Here is a 25712-nt window from a genome sequence, read left to right on the forward strand (position 1 = left end):
TTCAGATTTCAGTCGTCGAGCTGGCAGAGCATGGCAACGCCACGCTTTATCCAGTGATGAGGGCTCCGGCTGGTGGGCAGCACCATGGAAATGACAAAATTAGTGGAGTGGCCCGTGGTGGAGAGGGTGCCCTTCCTCTCGCTGGTCTTGTAGAGAGGGCAGATGTACAGCTGAGCCTCATTCATGTTCTTCTTTTCAGCTGAATGAGAGAGGGGGAAGCAAAGAAAATGAAGAAGAGAGTCAGGAAAATAAAAGAGGAAACGAGAATTTACACCTTGTGGTGGTTTGTTTGTCCAAAATGTTCAGAATTTTATCCTATTTAGTAGTTTGTGTGAGATTATCATAATTAGTATATGAATTCTTGAGTTATGGTCAAAACGTGTTAGGTCAGAGTTACCTTTGACCTTTGACCACTTAAATCTACTCAGTTAATGGTTAATGGAGTCCAAGTGGATGTTTCTCTCAAAATTTGAAGAAATTTGCTCAAGGGTGTTTCTGAGTCATGGAGAATGGGACCGGCGTGAGGTCACAGTGACCTTTGATCTTCTTGAAAAATCTACTCATTTTATTCTTCAGTACAAGTGGATATTTGTTTTCTTAATGTTAAGAAATTCCCTTCCAGGTGTTCCTGAGATGTTGCACACACGAGATTGACGTAATTAGGTATTAAAATAGTAACAAGTTAACAATAATGTGTTTAGACACCTCAAAAACATGAATGGCGTGCATTTAATTTGATGTTCATTTGGCAGCAAAGTATGGTAATGTACTTACTGGGTTTAATCCAGATGATTGGCACCACGTCAAACAGGACTTTGGGGTGCTGCTCAGCCAGAACTCCACTGATAGGGCGACAAACAACAGTTAAGGTTTATCAAGTCTTCTTGCACTTCACTATTATTATTTTATGAGAATTAACCCTTGTATGAACATCTACCTTCCTTTGTCCCATCGAGCTCCATCCAGAAACAGTCCATTAACGTAAACACCGTCCTCAGGTGGAGTGTCCGACTGATCAATAGCAAGAACCTGCAAGATAAAATCATGAAAACAAAACCACAGATTAGTTATCTTTTAGGGTCTTGAGAATATCTTTCCGGTGGAGACAGAGGGATTAGAGAGTGTGTATCCTTTAAACCTGAAAATCAAAGCCTAGCAGGTCAATGGGGACGTGGTACTTCCTGGCGTAGTTCTGCATAGCCCCAGTGAGGAAGGCCTGGGTGAAGAAGAAGCCAGGCAGCCAGAACACGCTGGGTTTACTGGTGTTGCACCAGTCCTACAGGGCACACAATGAAAAGTGAGGTCAGCAAAGCTCCCATATAATCCTTTTCATCTAGATTATCTTTATTTAAGCACTCTCACTTGCAAAAACTTGAGTCTAGAGAGAAAGTCAGTGATGTAGCTGCCCAGAGGCTTGAGGCTGGGGTAAGAGAACTTGGCCCATTTCTCTGGGAACTTTCCAACTATCAGACTGCCTGCAACGGCCTCCAGCTCCGCATCCATCACCACCAAACCTTTTATGGCCTTCAACAGATTCTGCAGGCTCACACGGATCGTACTGGCCAGTCTGAGAGAAAGAACAATAAAACAGCAGTTAAGTCATACAGGTGATGATGCGCTGTATGTTTTGAATGTCTGCACAGAGCCGCTTGTCCATACGTGTTGTAGCGCTCCATCTCTTGGACGAGCACGGTGTTCATACTCTCCTCGTAGAGCACCGGGAACTTCAACAGGGCTGCTTCTATGTCGAAATTAGGTGGAAGCTAGTGGAGGAAATAAGCAAGTTTATTAGTTAAGAATATACAACTGAGTGCATTGAGATTACAATCAATGTTAATGAAACACAGCCAACAGAAATTGACACTTTGTTGAAAAGCTGAATCAAAACTGGTGTCCTACGAAATCACTGCTAAATGAAGAGGAGGTTTGATTAGTTTGTACCTCATTAAGGATGTCATTCGCTATGTCGAACAGCGTGTTGTCACTCCCGGAGCTAGCCCCTCCTTTAGCTCCTCCTCCCTGGGTGAGCAGCAGCGAATCAAAGATCAGCTTTGTCTGCTGGAGATCTTTAGAAATGTCTACATTCTCATGCATCCCAAACACCTCTGGGTGTTGGCTGAGTGGAAGCTCCTGTAACACAAACAAAGATAATGCTTATCATTTGGTAGTCATTACGGAGGAAAAATAAAAAGACACGTTTGCTATCTCGGTTTGCTTTACCTTGATAAATACAACGTAGTCGTCGTAGATAGATTTTGGTGGGGCAAAGTATTCGCCGCTAGGTGAGAAAGGGTAGCGGGGTTTCTCGATGATGTCCTGGTTGTAGAAATCGGACAAGATGGTCATCAGGAGCCGCCTATCCCAGTCGTCTGTCACGCGGCCGCCATAGTTACACTCACCTGTCAGGTAAGTTATGGCCTCGAAGGGCACCTCGTCGTATTCATTCACAAACAGCTAAAGAATAAAAAGAAATGAAATGCATTTGTAGATTCTTGTCATGTAGAAAAGGTGGCCACTGAAACTCTCTGAATGAATACCTGCAGCTGTCTGATGCTTATACGCAGGTCTGACTCATTGAAGCCGTAGGGAATATTCCAGCCCAGTGGACCGAACTTCTTCCTCTCCTGAACAAGAGCATGGAAGAAACACAGTCCATACAGGAGCTTCTCCCAAATCTAGTGGAGAAAATTCAAGAGTCAGAGGATGTTCCTTCTTATAGACCTATCGAATAAATTAATGAGAATTCCTCTTCTCACCAGCTCCTTATCGGGGCAGCTATTGAAGAAGTTTGAGTCCGAAACAGGATCTGACAGGTAGGACTGTAGCAGGTTGAGTCTGAGTCCTGTTGGAGGCTCGTTTGTCATCTTCACCCCGTTCTGCAGGATGGTCACTGGAAACTGATATCAGAAAGAATGTTTCCTCAGAACTATAATCAGAATGAATCGTTGTCTAATTACTCATTTATATGCACTGAGCTCTACTTTGGGTGAAGGATAGCTGGTGAGCCAAAGGCGGAAGTCCGGATGGCATGTTGCAGGACTGAAGTCCTCACAGATTTTCTCCAAGCTTGACATCCAGGAGACGGCCAGGTGACAGTTCTGCAGACAGACCCACGTCCCGTCCTGCATGGCTGTGGAGATCATTTTGGCAGCGATGGGTCCCTGGCCCTGCCCCAGAGAGATGGACTGGAACTTGGCACCACCCATGTTCTTGTCACTGGCAAACTTCAGTAAGCCTGTGGAGGGATGATGTTACTATTTCTGCCAGGAGGATTCATGCACCTGCAGGTGTCCGTGAGTGACTGAGTGTGCACCTCTGTATCCGTCCACGGCTAACTGCACATTCTGTTGCAGCAAACTGCACAACGTTTTGGTTGGCCAGTTATGTCTGCATGCTCAATGGCCTCTTGTGGTTTCGGTGACCCACACTTTCTAAAAATACCTTTTATTGCCCGTTTTATACTCCCACTGACAGCCTGTACATCACTCACCACTCTTAACAGCCCCCCCCTAACACAGCTGAGTGCATCACCAAACCCCAGTTGCTACTCTGCATCCAAAGTGGGAGGAAAAGGGTTTTGGTTGTGTTTGGCTAACCGCTAACTGCTGCGTACCTCTCAACCACTGCTCTGCAGCCCACTTTCATTTTTTGGAGGGTGTGTTTGGCTAAACGCTAACAGCTTATATAACTACCTGTACGCATACTTCGGAACCTTGCTGTGCTGCTAAGTTGGCAAACAGCTTGTTGTGTTTATTTTGTTGTGCTTTTTGTTTGAAATGCCTTATACGACGACTTCTAGCCAATGCCTGCATGCATCGCCACTTGTTTTTCAGTTTGAATGACGTCGTACAGCCCATTGGTGTCTAGATGGGGGGAGTTAGCCAGTTGTGGGTTGTATTCATTCAATCAGACAATATAGAAGTGGAAATTGCAGATACACATGCCAGAGATCTGTACTCTACTGAATGCATCAATCATTGGTAGTGTAGGGACTTACTAGCCATGGGATCAGCTCCCGGAGACAGCACAAATACGAGTGGGACGGTGGAGTTGGAGTCCAGGTAGCTCTTACTCAGGTCAAAGGGAGGGGGCTGGACAAATTTCTTCCCCAGTTTGCCAGTGACGTATTTAGTCACAGCAGGAACGATCTTGTCCGGCCTGAGACAGCGGACAATGATCATCTTCTGCAGGTCATTGAGCTGTTCACACCATGGATCTGGCACAGGAGTGTTGCTTGGTTCTTTGCTGTCATAAATAGATTTAAAGTCTTCTGGGCTTTTGATGAAAGCCTCTCTGTGGAATAAATAATTCATAGATTCACTCCATTAGTCCAAAGGAATTCATGACAACAGGACAGTGAAGTTGCAGACATAAAGTCATAAAAAAAACATTTTTTGGTTGAGTGAGTGATGCTTTTTACTTTAGTCCTTGTAGGCCAGACAGTTCGCTGGCTCTGCAGGTCTCATCCCAGCTCTTGTCCTGAAGCCAGCTGGGGTCGGGGTTAGCAACGGTGTTCTGCAGTCCCACTCCTCCAGTCAGGAAGAACATGAAGTCAGAGTATTCAATCTCCTTTTTAGCTCTGAGTGGATATTGAAGGGGATGGCACACTTTCAAACATTACAAAAAGCTGAAATCAAATTCTATAAATATTAATAATTCGACCATCATCACCCTCAAGCGTTAACACTTACAGGAGTAGGTTGGAGCAGAGGAGGAAGGAAAAGAGGAGTTTGTCCCTCTCAAACAGAGAGCGACAGACGTTACAGTACAGGTTGTAGGTGAAGTGATCGATCAGGTACCGAAGCCTCCTCTCCAGGATCTTGGACTTGTTACTATAGAATAAAAGACAAAACACAGGAAGCTTCAGATGAACGCAGACCAACACCTAACAGTTATTTAAGCCTATGCTCAAGGTTAATTTCAGATATCAGTGTGGAATTTGTCTGTCATTCAGAATTTCAAAATCTAGCTGGATCTGGATCTTACAGAATCTTTCGTCAAACATGCTTAAAGCACAAAAAAACGTATTCATAATGTCTAAAATTACTCCTTAGTCATGTGTGTGCAGGACACATCTGCAGCTCTCAACACTTCACGTGCATCACTCACCTGTCATGTATGGAGTTAACGTAGAGGTTGACAAACCAGCTGAGAGAGTACTGGTACATGGGGTCTATGTTGGTCAGATCAGCAATGCTGAAGAACAAGATGGAGGAGTGCTTGGCAATGGCTCTGTAACCCTCTCTAGACTCTGCTATCTTGATCTCCGTCTTCTCTGCAATCTGGGAAATACGTAGATAAACAGCAGGACGTTAGATTACCACATATCAGACTCATCATATTCATCATATTCACAATCTGGGGTCTCTGGTTATTTGTGCAACGTCCACACCTGCTGCTTCTTGCTAATCTCATTGGACATGATCTTTGCGGAGTCTAGAATCTGAATGGCGCTCTCGTCCTCTAAGATATTTCCCTCAGAGGACTGCAGTGTCTCCAGGATCTTGTCCTCGATTTCCTTCAGCTGCCTCTTGTTTGCGGCTGACTGCAGGATCAGAGCACATCTCTCCTCCTCCAGTTCCGGCCTGTAGAGGAGATGAAGCAGAAACTCTAAAGAATTGATGCATTAAGTATTAAAGTGGTATACGGACGTGAATGTTTTATGAGCGCTACCTCTCCTTGGCGACTACAATCCCCAGCAGCTGGTCCTCCAAGCCCTCTGGGGTGATCATGAAATTGAGCAGGGACACTTTGGTGGCCAGTTCTGGGAGGTAGTGAGGGTTCCTCAGCTTAGTGGTGATGTAGAAACGGAAATCGCAGGAGTACTCGATCACGCTCTCCCCAAGCCGGATGCAATCCACACCACCTGGGTGAAACAAAAAGTCCATTAAATTAAAATGTTGGTTTAAGCTTCACATTAAGACATCAATTACCAACTTGACAGTCATCTCACATGTACAGCACCTTGTTTGAAGGTTTGTTTGACCAGCAGTGGCTCCAGCGAGGGGTCCAGCTCCTCTCCAACATTTTCCAGCAGCAACGGGGTTCCAAATTGAATACAGTTCTCCAGAGTCCTCATGTAGTCCCCGTCTGTGAGCTTGATTACACTCAGGTTGTTGTCTTTCTCTGAATTCTTCACCCACTTGTTGGCCTGACCCTGAGGGTCAATCATCAGGGGCCTACAAGAACAGAAGCATTAAAAGAGACAGTTAACCCAAAAATCTAAAAATACATATGCTTCCTCTTAGCTGTATTGCTATTTATCAATCTAGATTGTTTTGGAGTGAGTTCCCTAGTTTTGTAGATATCAGCTGTAATGTTATCTGCCTTCTCTCCATTATAAAAAAATAAATTTGAAATAATCAACAGCAATGTGTCTTACTCCAAAATAATCTAGATTGATGAATAGCACTGCAGGTAAAAATATATATATATATATATATATATATATTATAATTCTTTTAACCAAAAACTGTATATTTTTTATCAAATGTATAGGAAGTAAGTAGTTCATTTAACAATACAGACTCACCATCTACGTGAATTGCTGACAATGACACCATTGTCGATGGAGAAAGAGTCACTGGGAAGTCCTGCGATGTTCCAAGCCCTGATCTTAATGGGATCTCCCAGAGTCTTACTGAGAGAGAATTCATCTGCTGATGGGATGTTCTTAGACTAGAGATATCAAGGTAGGTGAAGAGAAAGAGAATAAGCAATTAAATAACATGTCTGAACTCAAAGAAAGGGACTTAAAAAGTCTAAATAAAGAACTGGAGGACTGGTACCTGGCAGAGTTTGGTCCATGACTTGGTGCAGTCCTGTCTGAAGCCGGCAGTGAAGGCCCCCAGATAGGCGATGAGCCCCGCAGAGATGAGAACATCTCCAGTCAGATTATCATATGTGTTCTGCAGGTCATCGGCTGCCTTGGACCATCTAAACAAAAGAGATTAATTCAGTTAATGTCCTATTGTAATTATATTATTGGTAAAATAAATAATAACAGAACATTTGTGTGCATCATCCCGACCTGGTCTTCTCTCCGCCCAGACCGCCAATGAGCTTCTCAGCCCTCTCCAACTTCCTGGCACACAAATCCACCTGGATCTCCAGCTGGGCCTTCTCCTCCGTCTTTTCATCAAAGGTTTTCTGAAGGGCGGCCAAGCGGTCCTCCACCTCCTTTAGCTCCCCTCTCTTCTGGTCCAGCAGGGCCATGGTAGTAGCCAGGGACTCCTGCGCCTCCGCGAGGTTGGCCTTCTTCGGAGCCACGACCTTAAAACCAAACAGATATCAGAGAGTGAATTGAAGCATTCGTGCATGTACATTCAGGACCAGTAAAGAGAAACACGTGTATGCAGAGCCAGAAACACTGCACCTTTGCCACCCTGTCGTACACCTCCATTGCTTGGATCCACTTGCACAGGCCTTCTGCTGCAGAGGAGGCCTTTGCCACAATACTGGGGTCAAAGTCAGGATTCGTCATGTACTCACTACGGATCTTTTGCATCACAGAAACCTGAAAAGGAGAAATAGAGGAGTTAGTCAGAGCAAAATAAAAGTGGTATTTATTATTCATTAAATAATAAATTAAGAATGTATCTTTTCTGACACTTACAGGAATATTGTCCTTGTCATATTCTCTAAGATCTCGTAAAAAGTTCATGTCACCCAGTAGCTTCTTGCTTGGAGCCCAGTAGTCTAAAACCTAAAAAAAGAAAACATGTTAGTCATCACGATATTACTATACGTTGCAATGTTAAAATATTTTGGATATTCAATTGTGAGTTTCCCTCATTCTAACCTTTTTTCCAGTCCCAGCCGGGTCAGCTATCTTATCCGGCTTTATCTCCTTCATCACACACACGGCGGACATCACCATCTTCACCCCCGAAGGAGGATTTTTCATCGACTTCACGATCGTGACGTCAGAGGGCTGTAATGAAACAGGCAGCTCAACTTAATCCGCTGTCTCTACTTGTGAACGTTGAAGCAGTGCAGCTGAACGGTGCTCACCTTCAACGTGTCCAAGGCCGAGAGCGCGGCCTCCAGGGCCGGGATGGCCTCGGCCAAGTCGCTCTCACACTCGTTCTTCAGAGCCTGAGCCGCATTGGCTTTTATGGTTGCCGCCTCCTCATCAACGCGCACCACTTTACTTTTGGCTTCCACCTGTACGGACTCCACTTCAATCACCTGAAAGTAATCACAATAAACAAATACATTCAGTACATTCATATATGCTGTATAGGTCAGTCATTCCCAAAGACTGGGTCAGGACCTACATGAGATTTTATTTGAGGTCACCAAATACATTTTTGCAGACTTTCCTCCATAGTTTTTTATTTAACATTTATATCTGCAGTGCACTTTAAGCTATATGAATGCTAGTATTGTTCTGATGATTGTAGCCTGCTTATAACATTGAATCTAATTTCTATTTCAATAAAATCCTGTTTTTTTTTTACTGATGTGGGGAAAAAACAAGAGCCTGTTAAATCCTCCTTTATGTATTTATTTGGTTTCATTTATAACGTTTTTAACATTTGGATTTTTCAATAAAACATGCATAAAACAAAGCTGTGATTTACTGAACGTATATCTCTTCTAAATGGCTGATTTACTTATTCGAGATAATATAAGGTGATGCCGAAATGGCAGTCAAAATGCTCAGGAACGTTCAATTATGGACAAAAGGCTTGTTTTGAATTAGGAACATGATGGTTTATCATCTATAAAAAAGTTTGGGAAACATTAGGTTTGAAGTTGAGGCAGAACAAAGAAGAGAAACTTATTCACCTTCATCATTTTGTTGTTGTCAATCTTTGCCTGTACCAGTTTGGGCTGCAGGTCTACAAGTTCCTTCTTCATCTCACCGACCTGCAGGGAAACATTGTCAAAATCATTTATGCTTAACATTTTGTAATAAAAAAACAAAAACGTTGCTGGAAATAGTGCCGTATGTACCTGAGATTCAGCAAAGGCTAGTTTATCCAGACCGTTGGTATACCTCTGTTTTGCTTTCATGACAGTTTCTCTCCTCTGAGTGAGCAGCAGACGGAAAGCTTCAATCAGCTCCAGGTAGGATGTGGGTGTCACGTAGTTATGGCGACCCAGCTCAGAGAGGAATCTGCAATGAAAAACAAAACAGTGTAATTAAGGACTCATAATTAACCTCTGAATATACAAGTTATAAATAACCTTGTCTTCTACCTCTGTGAGAGCTGCTTGGCAGACGTGTGGAATGTTTTGCAGATGGGTATGACCTCCTGCCTCTCATTCTCACTCATCTCCAGTGACCCCAGGAAGGAGTTGGCTACTCGCTCAAGAGCCTCCTCCGGCCACGGCTGCCAGGGCAGAGAGGAGGAACCAGAGTGAGGACAGGGGCAAAGACAGACTGCCGACACTGTTTAGAAAAGCATCTATTCTAAGCCAAGCTAGAGCTCCATTTTCACAGTAATAGTTTTCCCTCGGGACATCTGCTAATTTGTAATAATTGCAAAGGTCATCTGTGATCTTAATCCTGTGTGAATCTGCCATGTCTATAATTTGTCTTGAAAGAGCTCACGTGATTATAATAGTCCTGTCCCAATCAGCATTTCTGTGATTTAAGGTCATTTTTTTGTTTTTTGCAAGTTTTCCGCTTCTTTTTTTCTGGTTGAAAATTATGGAGGCTGCACTGGCAATTATAAATGACAAGTTTTGACAGTGTTTTGGGTGCAAATTCAGGAGGCTCATCTCGCTACACATCACGGACACCCATTCGCACCCCAGCAAGACCTATTTGTGACTATCATTTAAACATAAATAGGCCTTTATAATATTAAAATATTCATGCTATTAAATGTTAATAACACAAGTATAATATTTTCATTATCAAACCCGGGGTTTTGTAATAATAGTCAGGTCGAAAATCGGCAAATAGTCTCCTTTTATCTTTCCTTTCTTTCTTTTTATCTCCAACACATTACTAACTCTCCTATCCGACTGAGACACAGAAACATACATAGACCATTTTTCTGTGTCTATCATATGCAGGATATTTCCCCAAAGATGAAATACAAACTATAAGCGATCATACATTCCTAATGCCTATACAGCACCTGGAACCAGTCAATGGTGCAGCAGTTGATCAGAGATGGAAATTGGCGCAGGCGATTTCGAAAGGCGTTTCCAATGGGACTGAAGGCCACGACGATGTGGAGGTTCTCTCTACAGCGCGCCACGAAGAAGGCGAACAGAGTCAAAGGACTCAGCTCCAAATTCTTATTGCCAGCCTGGGCAATGGGACGTACTGTCTGGAGGGAGAGAGAAGAAGTACGAGTAACATTAAACATAAATGAGCGTGGCCTTTATACAAGGTAAACATTGTTCTTTTGTGACGACCTACTTCCATGATCTCTTGCTTCTCGTCTATGGCGAACAGATTGGGCACCTCTCCTGTGTTCAGGACGCTGTCCACGTCCTCCAGAAAAGCCTCATCTTTGATCTGAGCGTCCGTTAGTAGGAACACTGTCTTCTGACCTTTCACCCCGGCACTTTTCAGCAGCATCTAAAGTTTATTCAAAGCATGCGACAGGATATCGTTAAAGTTTTCCACGGCGTTTTTTGAAAATGCAAAAAAAGAATCGTAAACTGAGATCAGAATGGCACGTGAAAAAAAGAAAAATGTGATGCATCAGAATTACAGGACACAGAAGTATGTCCTAAACCTTAAGGCTGACCTTGAGGTCGTCTCTCCACTCAATGATGCCATAGCTCTTAGAGATCTCGGGCTGGAACATGGTCATGTGGGCCATGGATGTGGCCAGACGGGTGATGGACTGGCGTCCGCTGCCTCCCACTCCCACCAGCAGGGCATTGCCTCCTGGCTGCTTCAACACACGGCTGATACGGGACAGGTGCTCCAGGACATAGCTACAGAATGCAGACATTTTTTACACAGAGTAAAAAAAATCATTAAACTTACTGCACAAAAGGTCAGCTCATTTGGTTGTTAAAATCGTTCCTTAACTTTTGTTTTATAATGAGATTTTACCATTTTTGTAGCTCATGAAGTTAGATTGACTCTATAATACAAAAGATGTTTACCGAAAGATGACAAGGTTCATGCGATTCTTGTGCATCTGGTTGTATTCGTCGAGACAAGACAGCACCACTTGAGAAAAGCTTTCCATTGAGGGCACCTCAGCGTAGAGTCGCTCATCATCCTCCAGGTCGGGGTTCATGTAGTCACCAAACAGAAGATTACGCATGTCTTCCTCAACCAGCTGAGATAGAAAGAAAATGTATGCCTCGTATTAAAAAAAATTACTATTCGTTTCATATGTACTTAACTTTTTAAAGAACAAATACAGTTATGGAGGTTTCATATGCTAGTAGAAAAAATATATAAAAAATAAAAAAATCTTCAGATCCCAGGCAGCAACTTTGAACTTTGAACTTTAACTCTTAAACAGTATCTTTTCAGTTCATGAACATTAAGTTTACCATTTTGGTTCCCTAAAAATGTCAGCATTCGCTTGAATTTAGATTCACCCTTTCGTGTCACTTCTGGTTGCAAAAAACAAGACGCCCAAAAAGATAAACTCAAGGCTTCAAAACCGTGTTTCATAAACAAATGTGTGATTTCATGGTGACTACATCCACTTCTATGGTAACAGGCCAGAGCAGATCCTCTTTTTTCCTGCATTGCCTAACATACTGTGAAAAATAATAACATTAAAGCACATGACACTACAGCAAATGTGACTGGATCTCAACTTACAATGGTGCTTGTCTTCAGGTGATCAAACACCTGGTCAAAGGACTCTTTGAAGTGATCTTTGAGGATGCCGTCCATCAGCTTGTAGAGCCACTCTCGATCTTTGTCATCCACCAGGCGGTCATAGTAGACGCGGAAGACCTCGTGGACAAACAAGCGTATCATCGTGCGTTTGTTCTCCAGTGAATCCTTCTTCAGCAGCAGGCAGCCTTGGATGACTCGTGAGAAGTCGCGCAGGTTGAAGGTGTAGTGGGACTTGGCTGGAGTTGGAAGCAGGTTCTCCACCGCTTTCTTATACACCTTTGGGAATCGAACGCATACAAGCAAAGTATTAAAGCATCAAAACATGTGATGCATGCAGGAAGAAGAAAATCCTTCCTTTCATTTGAACAGTTCATGTGATATCATTGTGTTTTTCTGATGACTCACTTCCATCGTAGCTGTCACTATTTGGTTGCCAATGGTGAAATATTCCGGGGGGAATTCATTGTTTTTGAGATAGAAGGCCACCACGCTGGAGAAGATGCGAACCATGGTGTCATCACTGAAGGCGTTGATGCTAAAAATGTTGAAGTGCCGCAGGAAGCGGGATGTCACAGCATTCCTCCCACCACCGGGGGGGCCCATAGCTGAGATGAACTGGAGGTCGACAAGAGAGATCCTGGAGGTATCCTTCAGGTCATACCTGCCAGAGAATAACAGTTTAATAAGCTTCTTAAATGCAGTAAACTAAGCTATGAAATTGGCATCTAATAGTGGATGGTTCATACCAGTTTCCATGGTCTATATACTGTCGAAGAAGCTCCACAGGAGGCTGTGCTCCAAACTGTTCCAGTGCAGGCATGTTCATGTCATCTACAAAGATGACACACTTCTTTCCCATGGGGGGCCCGAACACACCCTTCCTTCTCTTATCTAACCTGGACATGATGATATTCTGGAAGATGCAATAAACACAGAGTCACCACATTTATTTAAAACGAAACTTGTGTCCTGTCTTGATTATGACAGTCTGATAATGTTTTTGTATCAATCCAAAAACTCCTAAATGCTGACCTGAGTTTGGTTGGAGCTTGTGCGAGCTGAAAAATTGATAAAGAAGGGTACATAGAGGTCTTTGTCCAGATTGTTCATCAGCTTCTCCTTCACATACACTGACTTCCCAGTGCCAGTCGGACCAACAAACAGGACAGGCCTAAGCAGAGAAACGATTTAGTAAAAAAAACTATTTTGTCAGATGTTATGTTAATAATCCACCACTGTGACCACCTCGAATACTCACACTCCGTATCTGATGCAGAGGTCCATGAGGTAGGTGTAGCGAACTGTGTCGATCGTGGGAACAATGATCTCTTGCACTTTGGTGTTTTTGTCCCCCAGGTTGACATTCTTGATGGCATCATTCCAGTGAACCCAGCGGCCTTTTCCTTTGAACTATTCAAGAGATCACAGTGTGATTTACTGATTCAAACAAAGGTGAAAAAATCCTCTGAGTGTCATTAGACCGTACCTCATAGAAGTAGTCGTACGCCAGCCCTTTCTCATCCATTGGACACTCCCATTTCCCCACAGTGGGCGGGATAGGGTGTTCATCTGTCTTTCCAGACAGAATCACCCCGATGAACTCACTAAACTTCTCTCTGCTGCCTGAATCACAGCTGCCACCAGTAGACCACACCAGGGAGAAGGCAAAAGCCGCCTGAAATCATTAAAGAAGAAGAGGGGAGGTGCAAAACAATCATATTATTTCACTGAAAGGTTTGTAAAGAGCAGTTCCAAAGCATGAATTTTGAATAAACAAGGTTGTTATATAATTAAAAATGACAAATGATTAGTCCTTTTACCATGATCCAGGTGCGAATATTTTTATCATCGGGACTCGTTTTTACAGGTTCAGTGAGCAGCATCTCGAACAGTCGACACAAGGACACCACGGTGTTACTGTTGCTAGTGGGAACAACTTCCTGCGAACAAAACCATAATCCAGCATGAAAACACTTCTGTATTTTATGAATAAATAAACATACATGTGTTGATGTTTAACAGATATTTGTTGTGGATGTTATAATTTGTTCGTGGGCCCGGGGTCTCTTACTCTGCAGTTTTTACGTAGCATCCTGAGGGCAGGCGGAATGAGCCAGTGGAAGAGCTCCAGCAGCAGGGAGCGGTTGTCGGGGCTCTGCAGAGTGTCGGGCAGATTGTTCATCCAGGAAATCACTAAGGGCTCCCAGCCCAACTGAGACGGCTCCATGTAGATCATACCACATCGACTGACTGTGGCAGGCTGCAGTGGGAGAAACCAACCAAACGAAACCAAAAGAAGGCCTTTTTTATAACATCCAATTAGACCGTTACATCGTTAACTCCAGAATATTGAATCCAACTCACTGAGGCCTGGGATAGATCCATTGCTTCAAAAATCAGACTCATCTGATTGGACATTTGGATGATCTCACCACTCATCAGGCACAGCTGTGGAGGAAGAGAAAAACAAAAAAAAGGTGTGTGAAAAACAAATGAATACAACTTATCGAAAGTATTCGCTGTGCATTATGTACCTTTTTGTTGTCATCCAGCACAGTGTTCATGCTCTCGATCCACAGCGTATCTATGGGACCATCAAACACCACCCATTTGCGGTCCGGAGTCTCGGCCGATGCAAACTCCCGAAATGTGTTGGCCACAATCCCATCTGTCCACTAATGATGAGGAAAAGGAAAAAGGAACAAGAGTAAGATAAAGAGAGGGCCACCTGTTACGTCCCAGATCTACATCAATACAGTAAATACACAGATCTGGTATGTATTTGTGATGCAGAATGAATACAAGAGTTTACAAGGTTTACCTCATGGGAAACAAGGTCAAACTGTCCAAACAGCTGTCCCATGGTGATGGACTTTGGGTTCAATGTCCTGTAGATGATCCTCTCCTCCTCACCGTACCCTCTCTCATTCATGAGAGTCAGCGTGTCAGCGAGAACGTGGAGCACTTTGGTCTTTCCAGCAAAAGGCTCCCCCACCAGCATGAACCTGATACATAAAAAACAACCTATATTTTCATGCATTATCAGATATTCCTTCGGGCTTGATAACTGTATGACTGGAAACATGCTAAACAGGATATCATAATATGATAACAGAGAAATTGAATTACAACATACCCATGCCTGACTATCATCATCTCATACGTCTGGATAATCTTCTCTAAGAAGACCTGTGTTGGCTGTACATTGTGATTTGTACAGCACTCTTTAGCAGCCTCCAGAAACAGCTGCCAAAGAAACATTGATTTCCATTTACATGACAATATTAATAAAAGCTCAGGTATTGTTAGATTTAGGACAAAAGAATAAGAAGCAAATTCAATATATCTGACCTGATAGTCAGCCTCAGGGAGGGAGATGCCTGGGAACAAATCGCTGGTGATTCCATTGAACAGCGGAATATCATGGGAGAGAAACTTGGGCTCATTAACATCCTTTATGGACCTCAGGAGCTGGAAATTATAACATGTGGAGAAAAGTAAGAGGGTCAAGTACTGCAAACCAATTAACATACTAGAGAAGTTTATAATTAGGCCATACAGTATAGACTATTCTTAGTAATTATTTCCACCAGGAGAATGACAAGATTTTTGACAAGATCGTATAACATGTCTTATGACTTTGAGCCAAGTGCCTACATACATTGTCGGGGGGGGGGGGGGTTAGCCAATTTAGGGTTGTATTCATTCAATCACATAACACAGAAGTGGTCGTTGCAGACACACCTGGCGGATATCTGCACTCTACTGAGAGCACCTTTCTTGTTTAGCGAATATATTAATGTTAGCACGATTACCAGTATGTCCTCATTCTCATCAGGAAACTTGAGCTTGAGGTTTCCTGCAGCCACCAGTACAGCTTTGACGGCCCTCATGCCGTAATCATAATGGAACTGGGAGGAGAGCTGCTCGGAGCAGAGCCTGTAGGTCATCACGATCTTTACTGACAGTGGTTTGGCATTGAGGAAGCCGTATGAATACAGAGAGATCTCTGCAATCAGCGCGTAGTTGGGGACCATCATGGCCACTGTTCGGAACAACACCTGCACAGAGAAATGAAAGAAAAACTAGGTAACTGCCAATGTTGGACAGTCAAACACTTCTATTATGTTACATTCAACTTAAGGGGTGTAAAAGCACCATTGATTCAATAAAGTGTATAATTTGCTGAAAAGCTGGGATCAAATAAAGTATATTATAATCAATAATGCAGAATAAAAGTAGACAATATTTTTGGAACCGACATTGCCAACCTACAATGCCTGATAAAATATCTGTGTACTGATTACGGACCTTGAGGTTGTCTGGGAGTTCTGAGCGTCCCGCATAGCCGGGGTTCATTGTAATGGACACAAAGCAGTTGGGATTGAGTTTGAGCATTGTCCCTTCAAAGTCAAAGTACTCCAACTTCAGCTCGACGGCCCTCTGGATGCAGAGGACCTGCTGGGCCACTACGGACAGCACCTCCAGCTCAATGCGGTTGAACTCATCAAAGCACGCCCACGCACCCGATGAGGCCAGACCTTTAAAGAACTAGGAGAAAACGCACCAAAAGATTGGTTAGAGAATTATGTTTTTGTATTAAATAGAATTTAAAAACATTCTTGCTGGTGTTACTTTGCCCATGGCGAGGTAATCCAGTCCGTCAGAACAGTTGAAGACCACACACTGCACAGCTAGAGCTTTGGCTAGATCCTTGGTGGTTTCTGTCTTTCCTGTACCAGCCGGACCCTCAGGCGCACCACCCAGATTCAGGTAGAAAGCCCCGATCTAAAACAGAGTTTTACATACCTGATCACTCAGCGTTATTCTTATAAAAGATCATTCATGTTTAGGAAGGCTATCTGTCAGATATTTTACCAGGGTTCTGTAGCATCTGTCAGTCAGTGGAGTGATGACCAGACGCGGTGAGTTCCCCAGGTACTCGTAGGCGTACTTAACATCACAGTTGATGATGCGAACGCGAACATTTTCATTGCTCCAGTAGTAACGAAGCTGAGCCAGCCACTGGAAGTCTGTGTCATTTGATACACCTGTTAAACAATGGAAACAGTTACTTTTTTGTTTTTTCAAGTACGTGCTATTTCTAAACTAAGGCAAAGCTCTGTTGCAGTCGACCCCTGCATCGGGTGCCATGAGGTACCTTTCTCAATGAGCTCAGAGACCACATCCCTGGCATGGACGTCGATGGTGACCAGCGCTCCCAGTGTGGTGCGTGTTTGTTTGGGCAGTTTCCCTCTCACCAGCTCCACGATGTCATTCAGCTGATTCTTGAGTTGGTCATAGTAGTTATTTAAACCCTACAGAGAACAATAGCCCAATTACTTTTTTGATTTTTCCCCCAAAGTGATTCTGTTTTGGTGTCATGCTCATAAAAAGAGGAATTTAAGTCAGTTGGTCACGAGTGAGACACATCATTGCTTTGTACCTCTATGTTATATTAAAAAAAAATGTGTGCAGCTCTATTAACAGACTGAATTTAAGTTTGTTTTTTTGGTAAATTATGTTTTTACTTCACAACTTAATTTCCTCATATTCATAAAAACATTATTGCCATTAATTAATCTTTAATTCTTAGTATTTGAAAAGCCAACAAAATCAGAGAAAAAGGTGTAAAGCCTTACATCAGCTCCTGCTCTGATGGCTTCATGAACCTCCGAGGTCCAGAAAATCTGGGAGGTGCAGAGCACCACCTGACCAGGCCAATCCCTGACCCACTGGCTCCGTGCACTCTCAGCGTAGGCCTGTCGGTACAACCACACTCACAAAGTCATTGATTTATGTTCACACGTCATATACACAACATGATGGTATAAGAGTAAACAAATCATTACTGTGTATTATTTAAGGTATGGGAACAGTGATCTCACCAGCCTGGACCGAGCTACTACATCTCTGACACTGTTAACCATCCCGTCCTCCACCTGCAGCAGCCACTTCTCCACAGCTCCTTTGGCGTCAGACGTTGAGATGTGCTGGATTAGCTGAACGCGCTCACCCTCGCTACTATACATGGCCTGGGGGAGAACAGTATGCTATTCAATAAAGGGGTCCATCAACCATGGTGTCATGGTAACAATAACAGAATGTGTGACTGCCTTGCCTGGATATCCAGATTGGGTAGGAAGTCCAGTTTGGAAATGCCCTCAAAGCACTTCTTCAGATGGGGCTGCACTCGCAGCGGGTCCTTGGTCTCAGACAGAATCTCCAGCATTTCATCGTTGGACAAGAAGAAGAACCTGGCGGCGGCATTGGTAGTCAGTATCAAAATTATTAACAGTGAATTGGACAAAAGAAACACTGCAATATGTTTTCGTCTACCGTGGAAAGAAGAGACGCTTCTTCTCCAAATAGGCGTTCAGTCCTTTCATGATGATGTCCAGGAGCTTGTTAGAATCTTGCAGTTTCTCAAGCAAACCAGTTAGCGAGGTTGCTGCTAGAATCTGCAATCACAAATCATTACCACAAACTTATTTCAGAATAATGTGTCCACCATAAACCTTTTTTTTCTCCGAAGATTACCTTAGGGTCCTTAACGCAGTGCCTCATGACCTCTTTCCAGTTTTTGTCAACAGTTTGGAAAAGTCGTCCCTCTTCTGGAATCTGCTGCATGATGTCCTGAGAGGAGAAGATGGGCTCCAGATAAAGCCACTGGGACTGAACCTTCAGCCATTCATCTATGGTTTCCTGGATACGAAGCAGACGCTCCTCCCATATCTGAGGTCACAGAACAAACAGATAAATCTCTGCAGGACCGGTAAAGAAAATCCCAAACTGCAAACTGAGATTTAAATCATTATCATTGGTCGGATGAACTCACTTTGATCTCATTTTCAAAAGGTTTGATGAACGGTGAGCCCCTCATAGTCTGAGTCTTCACAATCTGGTCATCGAGCATTGTCTGAATCTCGTCCAAGGCGGTCAGGATGGACACTCCGGTCTCCCTGTAAGGTTGATGGTTGAAAGAAATACCATCCCAGATATGCACCATGGTTTGCATAGCCTTCTCCAGGGAAAACTCCTACAGAGACACATAACAGGGGTACACAGCGTTCAGCTCATTGATTTATCAAGCGCTGTAGAAGCAAACATACATTTTGAAGTTCTTACTTTACTAGCAGCGGCGCTGATGGACTCAAACTCTTCCAGGTAAGGAGCCATGTTTTGTTTGAGCACTTTTCGTAGTGTCGTACCAGAGTCAGGAGTGAGGTCATACCCCACTATGTCTGACATCTGACCCCAGTGGCGATCTCTGATGCCTGGATTGCACAAGATGGACACTACAGGGATGTGTTCCTGTTGACACAAACACATTCAACATGCTGGTTTAGCATCAACGAGCGAGACTTCACCTACTGTGAAACCTTTAATGAGCCCTTTTGAGATGACAGTTACATACAATACCTTGAACTCTTTGATCTGCTCCATTACAGTGGAGCACAAGAGTACTGAGGGGCTTTCCTGCTTCTTCGGATCATCCTCACTAGGTCGTTGCTTTTTCTTCCCGGCAATCTTCTCCATCTCTTGCTCGGCCTTATTCTGCTTCTGCTGGAATAACTTGAGCATCTTGAAGATCTCCCTAAAGAACTCGTCCACTTTTACTTCCATGCTCTCGCCATTCAGGTCCAGGAAGGAACCGTCCATCCATCTATTGACACAGAAGATTTAAAAAAAAGGTTATCAAGGGAAATGTTTTGATTGAGACACAACAGAGCATCAAGCTGAAGTCAGACCTGTTTTGTGTTCGCTGCCAGTTCAGCACAAGTCCGAACAGCTTCTGATACGGTCCGATACAGTCTTTGATGAACTCAACTTCTGGGTAACTTGTCGGGTCCCATTTGTAAAAGGCCTCTTCTTTGTTGATGAAGACGATCTCATCCTCAGCCTCTTGGAGAAGTTTCTGAACTGTTCTGACGTCTGTTACATACTGCCCAAAAAGTGATGACAAGGATATTATTTTCCATTTTAGGATTTCCATTTCAGGTTTAACCATGCTTTCGTACAATTCTGATCACTGCTTACCTAGTACTGAAACGTTTCAGGTTTTATTTAATGGAATTGTGTGACATTTTATATAAGACAAAGAGAGTTAAAAGAGAAAATCAATACCACTGAGATCTGTCTGTATAATATGAAGCTGGAGCCAGCTGGCGGGTAGTTTACAGTAGCTTAACATAAACACAGGAACAATGGGAGTCAGCTAGCCTGGCTCAGACTGGAGGTCACAAAATCCACATATTAGCACCTCTAAGGCTCACTAACTTACATGTTGTTTGTTTAAAACATACAAAAACTGTATAGTTAAATCAACAATTTGTGATTTGCGGGTAATGAGACTATTCGTTGGCCAGGCGCAGAGACGTCCTGGAGTTTTGGACATGCTGGTAGGCAAATTTTCTCAGCAGGCTAGCTGTTTCCCCCTGTTACAGTCTTTATGCTAAGTTAAGCTGGATAGCTTTATATTGTATGGAGAAATATGAGAGTGGTATTGATCTTCTTATTTTACTCTCAGCAAGAAAGTCAATGCCTGAATTATCCAAAACTATTTCTTCAAGGTTATCTGAAAGTGCTGATGACTCTGTACCTGCTGCATCATATCCATCTCAGAACAATGTGGGAACTCCTCTATCCTGCGTCCCAACTTTTCCAGCTGTACCATCAATCTTTCTCTTATAGCGAGCAGCTCCTGCTCCCCTTTGTGCTTGGCCTTCTGCATCACCTAGAAAATGACATTTGCCATCTACAATCAGGTCATCCTTAAAAAACAAGCATGATATACTGTCGTCGGCAGACACAAGGGCATTACCTCATCACTGAGTTCAAAGACATGAAGGATTTCTTTCGGCCAGAGAAAGACTGTCGTATTAAGCTCCAGATCCTCTGGCTCGATGATGTGGACATCCAAGAGGTAGATCAGTCTACAGAAGGCTTCCTGTTACAATGCAATGTGGTCAAATACTGTTAGAATTCATATAAGACAACTGAAATCAAAATGTTTTAGTGTGAGATTCAAGTTATTCACCTTTATTTTTTCGTTAAGTTCTGCGATTCCCTTTGTCTTTGTGAAATTAATGCGATGGATGATTTGAGTCATGTCTTCTGTACTTTCTGGTACTTTCAGAACGCTCTCTCTGATGGTTTCAAATTCAGAGCAGATCCTTTGAACAAACAAACAAAAGGATTGTGAGAAAAAAAACAGAATTTTAAACACAGACAGTTGTGTTAAAGGTGCAGTGTGGAGGATTTGGGGACATCTAGCGGTGAGGTTTCAGATTACAACCGACTGAAATTTGTGCCAGTTGTTTCAGAGAACTACGGTGGCCGACGCAAAAACATGAAAAGGAGAATGCCCCCTATCTAGAGCCAGTGTTTGGTTTGTCCATTCTAGGATGCTGTAGACACTGTAGGAAAATGCCAGCAAATTCCATATGTAGAAATAAACTGCTCATTCTAAGGTAACGAAAACCTAACAATTCTTATTTTCAGGTTATCAGGCATAGTTATTTTCCATTTCAGCCAATAAATATCCCTTAATGCTGCACACACAATGTAACAAGAAGTGACTCACTGTAGATTTTGTTCCCGGTGGCTTGTGATCACTTTCTTCAGAAGTATTTCAGCATAGTTCTTTGCTTTGTTGGCGAGCCCCTGTTTCAGCTCTTCACAGTCCAGATGGACCATCGAGAAGTGGGCTTTTGCTGGAAGGCTGATAATCTCCTTCGACAGAATGCGAAACTCCTCCACTTGCTGTAAAAAGCAGTGAGATTACACATTGACAGTCACCAGCTGAACTCATAACAAGGCAGGAATAGGTCTATAATGTATGCAGCATTAATTCAACTTCATGATTTGGTACCTTAGTGTACTCATCAAAAGAGTGCTCCTCTTCCATGAACCTCTCCACTCTAGCCTGTGCAGCTCCATTGACGAGCCAGTCATAGTTGTCAACTGCAAAATAAAGCAAAATAAAAAAAGTCAGCATAAACTCAATGGCGTGATGATAGGGAATTATAGGATTATACAACATTACCATAGTTCTGGAAATGTTTTTCAGGTTCTTCCAGATTCTTGCACACAGCGGTCTTCACGGTGACCCGAGCCCAAGCAAGGACGTGATCAGCCACCTTGGCGTCCACAAACGAAGACACGCCTTGTGCCAGCCAGGTCTGGATCGTTTGTACTTTCTGTGTGTCAATGTCATAGATATCAATTCTAGCTCAAAAAAACTTTTTTTCACATACATAATGTGTCATAAAGTGGTCATTTTGGTTTAAATGGCTTTCATACATAACCTCACCTGCAGTGTGTTCTTGATGGCATTGAGAATCTCAAAAACAGAAGCTTCCAGATCTTGTAACGTGGGATAAATTTCCATTTTTTCATCATCAAATGTCAGGGCCATACGAAAGAGGGGCAAACGGTGGCGATTGCTTGGATCAAACAGATTGACAAACTCCTCTACACTGGTCTGAAGCAAGGATTTCAACTGGGAAATGAAAAAAATCAAAATTTGCAATCAAGGAACATACATACGAATAATGCTACAGTAGCTATACATTTCATTAAAAAACATGCCATATAAATAAAAACAAAAACAAGTAATCTGTGATGGATAGATTTTGACATGCTGCTTGTACAAAATACTAACAGAGGAGATCAAATCTCTGTACAGCAAGCTATTAATGTACATATAATGATGAGATTATAGCTTACAATATTGCTGGACCAATTAAAGTTGCTATATATGCAGCTGAAAACACAAACCTTGACAAGTTTCAATTGTTGACGTGTCTCTTAGTGTTTTATCTATTTCTTTTTTTTAATGTGTAAAAAAGGCTTAACAGAACAGATGCAGACAAGTACATCAACATATTAACAACTAAAAGAGATTATAAAAAGTAAGACAAAGACAGACAACAAAAACAAATGGCAATCAGTTGTATCTCACCTGATTAGAGATGAGAGTGGACGCACAGTCAAAGAAGGCCTCCAGTTTCTCCTCTTTAATTCCCTTCAGTGTTTCTTTACTCGTTAATAAGTGGATAACTTTTGGAAACCAGGTATTCATGATACGATCTTCTGTCCTCTTACACTCCACAGCCATTTTGTTCTGTAGGCTTTTACAGTCCACGGGTCCTGAAGCACTGGAGCTAATATTTAATTAAAAAAGGAACTTGAGCAAATCTTCTTGTGAAAAAATAGCAGTTGTTTGCTCATTTTAGCAGTGCCATGATGCATTCATGGTGTCTTTCCTTACCTGCATCCCGAGAGATCAACCAGGACCAGCGGGGAAAACGTCATGTAGCCAATATCCAAGACGGTTTGCATGACCGGATGAAGAATGTGCAAATTTGTTTTCATCATCTTGCGGCTTCTGATAAAGCTATCATGCCATGGCTGGAAATCAAGAATTCTGCAAAAGATTGGACATGTAACTTAAAAAAGGGCATTAAACTACTAATTGATCATTGTGGATAAATCACTCACTCTAGTTGGGCAGCTGTCCGTTTGTCTGGGACAGTACCTTCTGTCTGTGGATCCTTTAGTACTGTGTCCACTGAAGGAAGTGAATATGGCATGATGAGACATGGTTCACCTGAAGTCTACATGTACTCTGGGAGCGTAGATATACACATAAATACCTGTGTGTTTGACAATCACATTGTGGAAGTTGTCCCTGACTTCGTTGCAGAGCTCCTGTAGCAGTTTATTTGTCTCGGGGCCCTCTTTAAGTTTGGGTGAAACTCGGGCAACGATGGAGTCCAACCATTGCTGCTGGATCGGAGCAAAAGGGCGGTTCTCCACACACCGCTTCAGGAAGGTGTAGTTCATCTGAAAATGGGACCCAAAATAAAATAGGAGAAGCCTGACATACATCGGGATTAAGTACAGTTTAGTCTATTCACAGCTCAAACTGAATAATAAAAAAACACATCTTACCCTACGCTTCCGCTCCTCGCTTAGCATCTGTAAAGGAAGTGTTGAAATATACCACGTTATATTGTGCAATTCTTGCATATACATTTAGATTTAAAATGGGTGCACAGGGAGAAAGCTGTCATACATACAGAAGGTGGAAACTCTGGTTCTGGTGTCTGGCTGCACACTGCTCCCCTCTCTTTGCTCTGTCTGTAAGCCTCCATTGCTCTAGACACCCTGTAATAATTCAATCAACACACTGTCACATTGCAGGGCGACTCAATGGCCTACTTATATATATATATATATATATATATATATATATATATATATATATATATATATATATATATATATAGTACCAGTCAAAAGTTTGGACACACCTTCTCATTCAACTACTTTGAAGAATCTAAAATATAAAACATATTCTGGTTTGTTGAGCATTTGTTTGTTTACCACATAATTCCATATGTGTTCCTTCATAGTTTGGATGTCTTCAATATTAATCTACAATGTAGAAAAAAATAAAAAATAAATAAAAAACCATTGAATGAGAAGGTGTGTCCAAACTTTTGACTGGTACTGTATATATATATATATATATATAAAACATATATAAAACATATATTATATATATGTATATAATATATATATATATAAAACATGTTTATATATATATATATATAAAACATATATAAAACATATCAAACATGTTTATAATATATATAAAACATATATAAAACATGTTTTTATATATATATATATAAAACATATATAAAACATGTTTATATATATATATAATATATATATATATATATAAAACATAAAACATGTTTATATATATATATATATAATATATATATAAAATATATTTATATAAATATATTTATAAACATATATAAAACATATATAAAACATGTTTATATATATATATAAAATATATATAAATATATATAAACATGTTTATATATAATTATATATATAAAATATATATAAAACATATATAAAATATGTTTTTATATATATATACCTACAGTAGCATATATTGCTCCTGTATATATATATATATATATATATATATATATATATATATATATATATATATATATATATATATATATATATATACATATATATATATATATATATATATATATATATATATATATATATATATATATATATATATATATATATATGTATATATATATATATATGTATATATATAAACTTGTACCTACAGTAGCATATGGAGTTGCTCCTGCTGCACCCTGCTCCTCCTGTTCCTCAGCAGCTTCTTGTGAGTCCTCATCTTCTCCTCCATCTCCTCCTTCGCTGCTGCGGCGGCCTGTCCGACCTCCTCCCGGTCCTGAGAGCCTTCTATCGGGGGCAGGACTGGAAACGTCGGCATGCGAGAGGTGGCCATGTCTGGCAACCCGAAAAGAACCAGAGATAATACAAAAACAAAGTGAATAATAAAACATGTGCTCAGTTAACCCTGTGAAAGTAAACATCCTGGTCTCCATAACAACTGTACACATTGTAGCCATGGGAGGCTCTGTGATGTTTAGTATTGTTGCCAACATGGGGTCACTGAGGTTCATGATAAAGGCAAATAATATAATATATAATAATAATAATAAAATAATAATAATGCTATATGTTCATATAGCAGTAAACAAAAGTAGTTTACTGCTAGATAAACAAATGTACAGCACCAGTCAAAAGTCTGGACACAATATAGAATAAAACAATATAAAACATTCTGGTTTGTTGAACATTTGTTTGTTTACCACATAATTCCATATGTGTTCCTTCATAGTTTGGATGTCTTACAATATTAATCTACAATGTAAAAAAACAAAATAAAAAAACAAAACATTGAATGAGAAGGTTTGTATACATATATATATATATATATATATACAGTTCCAGTCAAACTTTTGACTGGAATGTAAAATATAAAACATATTCTGGTTTGTTGAGCATTTGT

At 41.6% G+C, this 25712-nt stretch overlaps 1 protein-coding gene across 1 annotated transcript; it reads right to left on the minus strand.

Moving 5' to 3' along the window:
* Positions 1 to 8: 8 nt before the first annotated feature.
* dnah12 (dynein, axonemal, heavy chain 12) lies at positions 9 to 25145 on the minus strand. The gene is made up of 73 exons (XM_054608776.1): positions 24961 to 25145; positions 23869 to 23956; positions 23741 to 23767; positions 23443 to 23632; positions 23288 to 23357; positions 23058 to 23213; positions 22749 to 22944; positions 22098 to 22286; positions 21831 to 21984; positions 21657 to 21748; positions 21369 to 21547; positions 20823 to 20958; positions 20607 to 20732; positions 20385 to 20519; positions 19534 to 19727; positions 19205 to 19448; positions 18911 to 19096; positions 18621 to 18821; positions 18323 to 18517; positions 18122 to 18243; positions 17904 to 18039; positions 17671 to 17817; positions 17425 to 17544; positions 16944 to 17100; positions 16661 to 16833; positions 16418 to 16570; positions 16094 to 16333; positions 15598 to 15843; positions 15134 to 15253; positions 14919 to 15028; positions 14604 to 14787; positions 14317 to 14457; positions 14147 to 14230; positions 13854 to 14042; positions 13603 to 13722; positions 13269 to 13457; positions 13041 to 13192; positions 12815 to 12953; positions 12529 to 12695; positions 12188 to 12443; positions 11762 to 12058; positions 11086 to 11264; positions 10719 to 10911; positions 10385 to 10546; positions 10098 to 10292; positions 9208 to 9341; positions 8962 to 9124; positions 8794 to 8874; positions 8014 to 8190; positions 7802 to 7933; positions 7616 to 7705; positions 7376 to 7516; positions 7031 to 7272; positions 6789 to 6936; positions 6533 to 6678; positions 5965 to 6179; positions 5674 to 5866; positions 5393 to 5585; positions 5110 to 5282; positions 4692 to 4832; positions 4421 to 4579; positions 3998 to 4293; positions 2982 to 3235; positions 2757 to 2897; positions 2538 to 2675; positions 2221 to 2454; positions 1942 to 2130; positions 1660 to 1763; positions 1363 to 1567; positions 1139 to 1276; positions 938 to 1029; positions 775 to 842; positions 9 to 199 (listed from the first exon to the last, which is right to left on the minus strand). Exons 1-73 carry the CDS (start codon positions 25143 to 25145, stop codon positions 9 to 11), a joined length of 11892 nt encoding a protein of 3963 aa, XP_054464751.1.
* Positions 25146 to 25712: the final 567 nt, after the last annotated feature.

This window comes from Anoplopoma fimbria, chromosome 12 (genome assembly GCF_027596085.1).
Source record: "Anoplopoma fimbria isolate UVic2021 breed Golden Eagle Sablefish chromosome 12, Afim_UVic_2022, whole genome shotgun sequence".
NCBI lineage: Eukaryota > Metazoa > Chordata > Actinopteri > Perciformes > Anoplopomatidae > Anoplopoma > Anoplopoma fimbria.